At 36.9% G+C, this 11,081-nt stretch overlaps 1 protein-coding gene across 5 annotated transcripts in view; it reads left to right on the top strand.

Annotated features, from left to right (window-relative positions):
• XRN1 (5'-3' exoribonuclease 1) overlaps positions 1-11,081 on the top strand; it is a 175,859-nt gene that overhangs the window by 125,324 nt on the left and 39,454 nt on the right. For all 5 annotated transcript variants that reach the window (XM_019656937.1, XM_019656939.1, XM_019656938.1 and 2 more), the window contains exon 33: positions 5,779-5,887. In XM_019656937.1, coding sequence (XP_019512482.1) covers positions 5,779-5,887 — 109 coding nt within the window. The remainder of the gene's footprint in view (positions 1-5,778; positions 5,888-11,081) is intronic.

Genomic DNA, 11,081 nt, shown 5'->3' with positions numbered 1-11,081 from the left:
ATTTATTTGTATCTACTTTGATTTCTCTCTTCAATGTCTTATAATTTTCTGAGTGCAGGTCTTTTACTTGTTTGGTTAAAATTATTCCTAGGTATTTTATTGTTTTTGAAGTAATTGTAAATGGGATTGATTTCTTGATTTCTTCTTCTGATAGTTTATTATTGGTGTATACAAATGCAACTGACTTCTGAATGTTAATTTTGTGTTCTGCTACTTTACTAAATTCATTTATCAGTTCTAACAGTTTTTTGGTGGAGTCTTTGGGATTCTCTCTATATAGTATCATGTCATTTGCATATAATGACAATTTTACCTTCTCCTTTCCAATTTGGATGCCTTTTATTTTATTTTATTGTCTGATTGCTGTGGCAAGAACTTCTATAACTATGTTGAATAGAAGTGGTGAAAGTGGGAAGTATTGTCTTGTTCCTGATCTTAAGGGGAAAGACTTTAACCTTTCCCCATTGAGTACAATATTAGCTCTGGACTTATCATATATGGCCTTTATTATGTTGAGATATGATCCATCTATTTCCACTTTGCTAAGAGTTTTTATCGTTAATGGCTGCTGGATTTTGTCAAATGTTTTTTCTGCATTTATTGATATCATAAGATTTTTATTTTTCATTTTGTTAATGTGATGTATTATGTTAATTGATTTGCAGATATTGAACCAACCTTGCATACCAGGAATAAATCCCACTTGATCGTGGTGTATAATCTTTTTAATGTATTGCTGAATCCGGTTTGCTAACATTTTATTGAGGATTTTTGCATCTATGTTCATTAGGGATATCAGCCTGTAGTTTTCTTTTTTTGTAATATCTTTGACTGATTTGGGGATCAGAGTAATACTGGCCTCATAAAATGTGCTTGGGAGCCTTCGCTCCTTCTGGATTTTTGGGAATAGTTTGAGGAGAATAGGTATTCTTTTTTGAATGTTTTATAAACTTCACCTGTGAAGCCATCTGGTCCAGGACTTTTGTTTGTTGGAAGCTTGTTGATTACTGATTCAATTTCTTTGGTAGTCATCAGTCTGTTCAGAGGTTCTTGGTTCAGACTTGGTAGATTGTAAGCTTCTAGAAATTTATCCATTTCTTCCAGAGTGTCTAATTTGTTGGCATATAGTTGCTCGTAGTATTTTCTTAACATTTTCTGTATTTCTGTGGTATCTGTTGTCACTTCTCCTCTTTCATTTCTGTTTTTATTAATTTGGGTCCTGTCTCTCTTTTTCTTGATGAGTCTGGCCAAGGGTTTGTAGATTTTGTTTATCTTTTCAAAAAACCAGCTCTTGGTTTCATTGATCTTTTGTGTTGTTTTTTTTTTTTTTTTTGGTCTCTATTTCATTTATTTCTGCTCTGATCTTTATTATTTCTTTCCTTGTATTCCCTTTGGGCTTGTTTTGCTGTTCTTTTTCCAGTTCCCATAGATGTAAAGATAGTCTGTTTATTTGAGATTTTTCTTCTTTCTTTAGGTAGGCCTGCATTGCTGTGAACTTCCCTCTTAGAACTGCTTTCACTGTATCCCAGAGATTTTGGGTCAGGGTATTTTCCTTTTCGTTTGTCTCGAGGTATCTTTTGATTTCCTCCTTGATCTCAGTTTTGACTCACTTGCTATTTAGTAGCATGTTATTCAGCCTCCATGTATTTGTGTGCTTTCTGGGTTTCTTCTTGTAATTGATTTCTAGTTTCAGAGCATTGTGGTCAGAGAAGATGCTTGATATGATTTCAGTCTTCTTAAATTTATTGAGACTTGTTTTGTGTCCTAGCAAGTGGTGTCTATCTTGGAAAATGTTCCATGTGCACTTGGGAAGAATGTATATTCTATTGCTTTGGGGTGAAATGCTCTAAAAAGATCGATTAAATCCAGCTGGTCTAAAGCGTCATTTAAGGCCATTGATTCTGTCTTGATTTTCTGTCTGGAGGATCTGTCCATTGTTGACAATGGAGTGTTGAAGTCCCCTACTACGATAGTGCTACTGTTGATCTCTGACTTTATGTCAGTCATAAACAGTTTTATATATTTAGGAGCTCCTATGTTGGATGCATAGATGTTTACTAGGGTTATGTCCTCTTATTGAATTGATCCCTTAGTATTATGTAGTGCCCTTCTGTGTCTTTTACTGTAGTTTTCATTTTAAAGTCTATTTTGTCTGAAATAAGTATTGCTACTCCAGCTTTTTCTCATTTCCATTTATGTGAAATATCTTATTCCATCCCTTTACTTTCAATCTGTGTTTCTTTTGATTTGAGATGAGTCTCTTGTAAATAGCATATGCATGGGTCCTGTTTTCTTATCCACTCAGCCACTCTGTCTTTTTGATTGGAGCCTTTAGCCCATTCACATTTAAAGTGATTATTGATAGTTGCATATTTATTGCCGTTTTGTTATTTGTATTTCTGGTCTTCGTTGGTTAGCTTGTTTTCCCATTTCTTCTGTTTAAAAAAGCACTTTTAACATTTCCTGCAATGCTGGCTTGGTGGTAATGAATTCCTTAAGCTTATTCTTTTCTGAGAAGCTCTTTCTCCTTCAATTTTAAGTAATAGCCTTGTTGAGTAGAGCAATCTTGGTTGTAGGCCTTCATTTTTCATCACTTTAAATGTTTTCTGCCTCTCCCTTCTGGCCTGCAGAGTTTCTGTGGAAAAGTCAGCTGCTTGTGTTATAGGAGTTCCTTTGTGCGCAACCTGCTGTCTTTCTCTCGCTGCTTTTAGGATCCTGTCTTTGTCTTTAACCTTTGCCATGTTTACTGTGATGTGTCTTGGTGTGAAATGTTTGGGTTGAGCTTGTTTGGAACTCTCTGCACTTCCTGNCTCCAGGTTGAGCTGTTGTTCAGCATCTTAGCTGTAGAGGGCAGTGTCACTGGCCCTCATCTGTGGGATCCAAACCGGGGCCCTCTGGTGTCCCAAGCCAGCTCTTAACCAGTACGCCACTCGGCTGGCCCAGCGTGATACTATTCTTAACATAAGAAATGTCCAAACCTATAAAGAATTTTTATAAGAGTTTATTTGAGCCAAACTGACAACATGCCAGGAAGCAAGATCTCAAATGCTCCCCAGAATGACAGTTTGCAACATTTTTTATGCATTTGAAAGTGAGGGAATATAAGGAAAGTTACATGAATATGGGAGAAAGCAAAACAGGGAAATATTTATGATTCGACTACAGGATAAGATTAGATGTTTTTTTGAGGGTGGTTACGCTTCCGAGGGGTCTGAAAAAGAGGCATTTCAAAGGTTAACCTAGATGCACAAAAACAATGGACAGGGCTTAGTTTAAGGCAAAAATAGCTTATTAGGGAAGTTACAGGCCTGAAGCATACTGCCCACCATTAGCTGCCCAGTTAGGAATTTATGACCAGATCACCCTGTGAAGTTACTTTCAGTTAGATTTACTACAGAGCCCCTTTTTCACCCTCACTATAATGGTGGATGCATGTTATTTTGCATTTGTCCAAGCCTATGGATGGGACAACACCAAGAGTGAACCCAGTGTAAACTGTGGACTTTGGGTAATAGTGGTGTGTCAGTGTAGGTTCATCAATTGTAACAAACATACCACTCTGGTGAGGGATGTTGACAATAGAGAGGCTGTGCATGTGTTGGAGCCAGGGCTACATGGGAAATCTCTGGACCTTCCTCTCAATTTTGTTGTGAATCTAAAACTGCTGTAAAAAAAATTCTTTAAAAAAATTTAAGCCTTTATTGCCGAAATGTTACTAACACAAACAGTTTTATTTAGATATCAAGTAGAACAACCCAAAAAACTGTACAGTAAGTCCCCGACTTAAAAACATTCAAGTTGCGAACTTTCACAGATATGAACAGACCTCTCATTACGAACATTCTTAGATGGGAACAAATCACGGAAGTAGCTCACGTGTGTGAGCTCAGGTGTGGGCCAAATTCCATCTTGCCCTCCATCTCCTATCGCTGATGGTCCTTCAGCTCCACCATCTCCCCCCTACCCTCCCTCCTCCAGTTAATAACTCTCCTCTTGTTAGTTCACTCCATGCAATCCCCTATATGCCAGTTGTACTGTACCACCATTTTAAGGTAACTAAAAGTAAAAATAGTTTATTTACAGTATTTTTGTGTGTGTGTTTAGTTTTTTTATGCTTTACATTGTATATTTGTGTCAAAGGTTTATGAGACTTACTGTATCAGACTTACAAATGAGTCAGACTTATGAATGAATTCGACTTTCAAACGTTCTCCCGGAAGGAAACTCGTTCATAAGTCGGGGACTTACTGTACTCAAAACTAGAATATTTTCTTTCTAATTAAACTTATGGCACACATTTTCTCTGAAATGGCACTGTAAACATGGGTTTTAGAGTTAGAACTAAAATGCAGCTCTCCTGTTATTTAGTTCTATAACAAATTACTTTATCACTGCGAACCTCAGTTTACTTATCTACATAATGGAATAAAAATCTACCATAGCATTTTTATGATTATAGCATTGTTATAATGATATTAAGGTAACGGATGCAAAGTACATCTTACCATCCCTGGCACATAAAGACTCTCACAGAATACTTGTTCATACCAATCTATTAATGCTGATGTTCTAATTCCTTTCCTTAGAGTCATAATCCCCATAATTTACTGCTGTAGCCCAAACCCCACCAACTATTATGCTATGCAGACAGAAATTTCTTGGTCGTCTTGACACTTCAAGAAGGAAAAACCTTCAGTATTCTGTGCCCCTTTGACCTGCCTTCCCACTGGGGCATGTCACAGCTAATTTCAAGCATGCCCACTGCCAAGAAGGACACGATGTGCCTTTGTACCCAGTGTTCATTTGTCTGTGCTCAGAAGAAAATAAATAGGGCCCACTAAAAGCAAGATTATGAAATCATAAATTTGTATTGAACATCTATAGCCTCTGCTTTTCTTTCTTCTTCTGCTTCAACTGTGGACAGTTAGCTATATCTTTTTAACTTCAGGCCTCTTCTCTCTATCAGAAAACAAAGATATCTGATATGATCTTAGATGAAACTTAGTCATGCCATTTTGCAAATTCTGTAATTTTGTCATTTCTGTCTGCACTGTCTGAATTACTGTAACTTTATAATCAGTACTGCTGTCCATAGTAGTCTTCCATCATTTGAAAACCTTGGCAATATAAATATTAATTAATGAAAATCAGGTATTCAGGGAAAGGATGAGGAAGGGCTAATATCCTCAACTTTGATATCAGAGGCAGAAATGAATTTTCAAAAACTTTTTAATGGAAAGTTAGAAAATAATGATGTCAACAGAATAGTATAATGAGCGCATAGGTACCCCTCCCTTACTTTGCACATGTCTTCTGTAACACCTACTCATTTCCCACCCCACGTACTCCAGAGGTAGGATTATTTTAAAGCAAATCTAGAGGGATCTTTAGAAGCTGATATTTCTGTTACAAAGAAACATTTACCTAAAGTTTAATTTTTTCTTTAGTTTCTGTATTAACTTCAAACAAAATTAGATTTAACTTTTTCTATTGAAAGTAACATTTTTGTAAAATGATGATTTTCTGTGTCTTACTATCTGAGTAATGCATAGAGAAACATCTAGAGTGATGATGATCATTATGTTAATAATGGTTATTTTTGGATGGTGGAATTTGAGTGGTTTTTTAAATTCTCTACACTTTTTTGCATCTCTTATTTTTTTTCTAATGAGTTATCTAATTTTTATAAAAATAATAAAGTATTTATTGAACAATGACAAAAAAAAGTTATAATATTAAGAGTTTGTTTAAATCATTTATAAAAATTTTAACTTTCAGGGTGCAGTTCTACCTCAAGAAATAAGTCAAGTAACTCTACATCATAAATCTGGCTTAAATGACAACGATGTTAAATGTCAGCAAAGAAAACTTGAGCCTCATAGAAAATGTAAGTTTTAGGTTACAGAATTATACTTGTGGTGCTAACTGCTTCTTTATATTTTTATTAACAACTTTACTGTGTTATAATTCACATAACATAAAATTCATCCTTTTAAAGTGATTTTTTTTGGCATTTTCAGAGTTGTACAACCAATACCACTATCTAAATTGAGAACATTTTCATCACCCCAAAAAGAAAAATCATACCTATTAGCAGTCATCCCTCCAGCCCCTGGCAACCGCTAATTTACTTTCTGCCTCTATAGATTGGCCTGTTCTGGACATTTCATATAAATGGAATCATAAAATATGTGGCCTTTTATGACTGGCTTCTTTCACTAGACATAATGTTTTCAAGTTTCATCCATGTTGTAGCATATATCAATACTTAATTCGTTTTTATAGCTGAATAATATTCCATTGGATGAATACTACATTTTGTTTGTTTATTTTATTTTGTTTATTTATTTATTTTTTAATTAATTTTTTTTTTTTTAGCTGAGCCACCCTGCCACCTGTGGGCAGCTCAGCAGCAACTCACCTCAGGCCGTGAATGGAGCTGGCAACCCTGTTGCTCAGAGCTTACACTCTTGAGCGATCTCTTACCCAGCTGAGCTACTCAGCCAGCATCTCTATTCATCTATTGATGGACATTTGGGTTGTTCCATTTTGGGGCTATAATGAATAATGCTGCTGTGAATATCTGTGTACAAGTTTTTGTGTAAACATATGTTTGTAGTTCTCTTGGGTATATATGAATTAGTGGAATTACTAAGTCATATGTTAACTCTATGTTTAACTTTTTGTGGAACCATCAAACTGTTTTCCAAAGTAGTTATACCATTTTATATTTCTACCAGCAATGTATAAGCTTCTTTTTTTTTTTAATTTTTTTATTGTTAGTTTCAGGTGTACAGAACAATGCAATAGTTATCCTTTTCACCCTCACAAAGTAACAACCCCTCTCCCCCATCTACTGCCCTCCCACCCCCGATATCATACTTATCTATTATAATTCCATTGATTCCATTCCCACTCTCTACTCCATGTCCTGTGACTATATGTATGTATAATTACAGTTGACATACAGTATTATTCAACATCATCTTCAGAAATACAGTGCGGTGGTCAGGTCTCTACACCGACTATGAAGTGGTCTCCCCAACAGGACATGATTCCATCTGGCCCCCTAAAAAATATTTACATTATTAATTCCCCAAACTGTCTTTTCTATCCCTGAGGCCGTATTGTAATTACCAATTTGTATTGTCTCATCCCTTCCCCTTCTCCTTCATCCCCACCCCCTCCCAACTAGCAACTCTCAGTTCTTCCTCTGTGTCTCTGAGACTATCTCCATCCACTTCTCCCATCCATTCAGTTCCTTAGAATCCACGTATAAGTGAGATCATATGATATTTGTCTTTCTCTGACTGACTTATTTCACTTAGCATAATGTTCTCTAGTTCCATCCATATTGTTGCAAAGGGTACTATTTCCTTCTTCTTTATAGCTGAGTAATACTCCATTGTGTAAATGTACCAAAGTTTCTTAATCCAGCCATCTACCGATGGGCATTTTGGTTGTTCCAAGTCTTACCTATTGTGAATAATGCCGCAATGAACATAGGGGTACATATATTTTTTTGGATTAATGTCTTGGGATTTTTTTGGATAAATACCGAAGAGTGGGATTGCTGGGTCATAAGATAGTTCCATTTTCAGATTTTTGAGGTACCTCCATACTGATTTCCATAATGGCTGCACCAATCTGCAGTCCCACCAACAGTGCACCAGGGTTCCCTTTTCCCCACAGCCTCACCAGCATTTGTTGTTTGTTGATTTATTGATGATAGCCATTCTGACCGGGGTGAGGTGGTGCTTCTTTGTTTTTTTTTAAAGATTTTATTGGGGAATTGGGGGAGGGGAACAGCACTGGGGAATTGGGGAAAGGGGAACAGACAAGTTGCTGTCATTTCGTTCTTCAGTCTAGTTGTGAGGACGTTGCTTCACTGGCCCATGTTGGTATCATTGTGCTCTTCCCGGGTGAGGCAGATCGGTCGCTGACCTCTGGATGGCCGCTCACGGTGGCTCTTGGCAGCTCTCACCGACTGCCAGCTGCTCACGCTGGCTGCCAGCCACACACGGTAGCTTATGGCAGCCCACTGCAGCAGGGGCTGCAGCCTACGCTGTTGCCAGCAACTCCCGGCAGCCCAGCCCAGGTCGAGCTGTTATTCACCATCTTAGCTGTAGAGGGCAGTGTCTCTGGCCCCCAAGTATGATCCAAACCGGGGCCCTGCTGCTCAGAGCTGGCGTCCCAAGTCAGCTCTTAACCAGTGCACCACTCGGCCGGCCCTGTATAAGCTTCTAATTTCTCCACATCCTCCATGACACTTGTTATTGTCTGTCTTTTAAATTTTTTATTTATTTAAAAAAATTTTTTTTCAGTTACAGTGGACATTCAGTATTATTTTATATTAGATTCAGCTGTGTAGCATAGTGGTTAGACATTCATATTTATACAGTGATCCCCACGATTAGTCTAGTACCCGCCTGGCACTATATATAGTTGTTGCAACATTATTCACTATATTCTCTATATTCACCATGACTATTTTGTAACTACCAATTTGTATTCTTAATCCCTTCACCTTTGTCACCCAGATCCCCAAATCCCTCCCCTCTGGAAATCATCAGTTTGTTCCCTGTATCTATGAGTCTGTTTCTGTTTTGTTTCTTCATTTCCTTTGTTCTTTAGATTTCACATATAGGTGAGATTATGTGGTATTTGTTTTTCTCAGTCTGACTTATTTCACTGACAGCATTACACTCAGCCCATCCATGTTGTCTCAAATAGTAAGATTTCATTCTTTTTTATCGCTGAATAATATTCCATTGTATATGCTATGTACCACCTCTTCTTTATCTAATCATCTATTGATGGATACCCAGACTGCCTTCATATCTTGGCTATTGTAAATAGTGCTGCAGTGAACATAGAGGTGCATACATCTTTCAGAATTAGTGTTCTGAATTTCTTCAAATACCCAGAAGTGAAATTGCTTGGTCATCAGGTAGTACAATTTTTTGTACTACCTTTTATTTTATGAGGAACCTCCAAACCGTTTCCATAGTTGCTGCACCAATTTGCAATCTCATCAACAGGGCACAAGTGTTCCCTTTTCTCTGCATTGAATTTTTATATTATTAATTCTGTATCTTGCTACTTTACTGAATTCATTTATCAGTTCTAATAGCTTTTTTGTGGAATCTTTAGGGTTTTCTTTTTTTATTATTAGTTTCAGGTGTACAAAACAATGCAATAGTTATACTTTTTACCCCTCACAAAGTGACAGTCCCCCCTCCCCCAATCCACCGCCGACTCCCTCCCCCATATCATACATATCTATTACAATTCCATTGACTCCACTCCCCACACTATACTCCACATCCCTTGATTATATATATATTAATTTATAGTTGACATACAATGTTATTCAACGTCAGCTTCAGGTGTACAGTGCAGTGATCAAGCCTCTATCCCCTCCATGAAGTGGTCTCCCTTACAAGACATGTGACCATCTGACACCCTACAAAATATTTACAACATTATTAATTATACTCCCCGAACTGTCTTTCATGTCCCTGTGGCAATATTGTAGTTACCAATTTATGCTGTCTAATCCCTTACCCTTCTCCCTCATCCCCACCCCCTCCCATCTAGCAACCATCAGTTTTCCCTCTATATCTCCGAGACTATTTCTGTTTACTTTGCTCGTTCATTCAGTTCTTTAGATTCCACATATAAGTGAAATCATATGGTATTTGTCTTTCTCTGACTGACTTATTTCACTTAACATAACGTTCTCCAGGTCCATCCATATCGTTGGAAATGGTAAGATTTCATTCTTCTTTATAGCTGAGTAATACTGCATTGTATAAATGTACCACAGTGTCTTAATCCAGTCATCTACTGATGGGCATTTCACTTGTTTCCAAGTCTTGGCCATTGTAAATAATGCTGCAATAAACATAGGGGTGCATATATTTTTTCCATTTAGTGTCTTGGGTTTGTCTGGATAGACACCTAAGAGTGGAATTGCTGAGTCATAGGGTAGTTCCATTTCCAGTTTTTTGAGATACCTCCATACTGATTTCCATAATGGCTGCAGCAATCTGCAGTCTCACCAACAGTGCACCAGGGTTCCCTTTTCTCATGACCTTGCCAGTACTGGTTGTTTGTTGATTTATTGATGATAGCCATTCGGACTAGAGTGGGGTGGTATCTCATTGTGGTTTATATTTGCATATCTCTAATGATTAGTGAAGTTGAACATTTTTTCATATGCCTCTTGGCCATCTGTATGTCCTCTTTAGAGAACTGCCTCTTCATATCCTCTGCCCACGTTTAATTGAGTTGTTTGCTTTTTTGGTGTTGACTTGAATGAGTGTTTTATAAATTCTGGATATTGACCCCTTATCAGATATATCGTTGGCAAATATCTTTTCCCATTCAGTAGGCTGCCTTTTTGTTTTGCTGATGATTTCCTTTGCTCTGAAAAGCCTTTTAAGTTTGGTGTAATTCCCATATGTTTATTTTTTCTTTTATTTCCCTTGCCCAAATGGATATATCAGTAAAAATATTACTGAGGGTATTGTCTGAAAATTTACTTCCTATATTTTCTTCTAGGAGTTTTATGGTTTCAGGTCTTACATTTAAGTCTTTAATTCATTTTGAATTTGTTCTTGTATGTGGTGTTAGTAGCTGGTCCATTTTCATTTTTTTGCACGTGTCCAATTTTCCCAGCACCATTTATTAAATAGACTATCTTTACTCCAATGTAAATTTTTGCTTTCTTTGTCATAGATTAAATGACCATATATGGATGGGTTTATTTCTGGGCTCTGTATTCTGTTCCATTGATCTATGTGTCTGTTTTTATTCCAGTACCATACTGTTTTGATTACTGTAGCCTTGTAGTATGATTTGATGTTGGGTAATATGAAACCTCCCACTTTGTTCTTAATTCTCAAGATTGCCATGGCTATTTGGGGTCTTTTATGGTTCCATATAAATTTTAGGATTATATGTTCTATTTCACAGAAAAAGGTCCTTGGTAGTTTGATAGGAATTGCATTGAATCTATATATTGCCTTAGGTAGTATTGACATTTTAACTATATTAATTCTTCCTATCCATGAACA

Source organism: Hipposideros armiger, unplaced genomic scaffold, assembly GCF_001890085.2.
Source record: "Hipposideros armiger isolate ML-2016 unplaced genomic scaffold, ASM189008v1 scaffold_270, whole genome shotgun sequence".
NCBI classification, from domain to species: Eukaryota; Metazoa; Chordata; class Mammalia; order Chiroptera; family Hipposideridae; genus Hipposideros; species Hipposideros armiger.
Note: the sequence above shows the minus strand (reverse complement) of the source record. Positions and strands in the feature narration are given on the sequence as shown.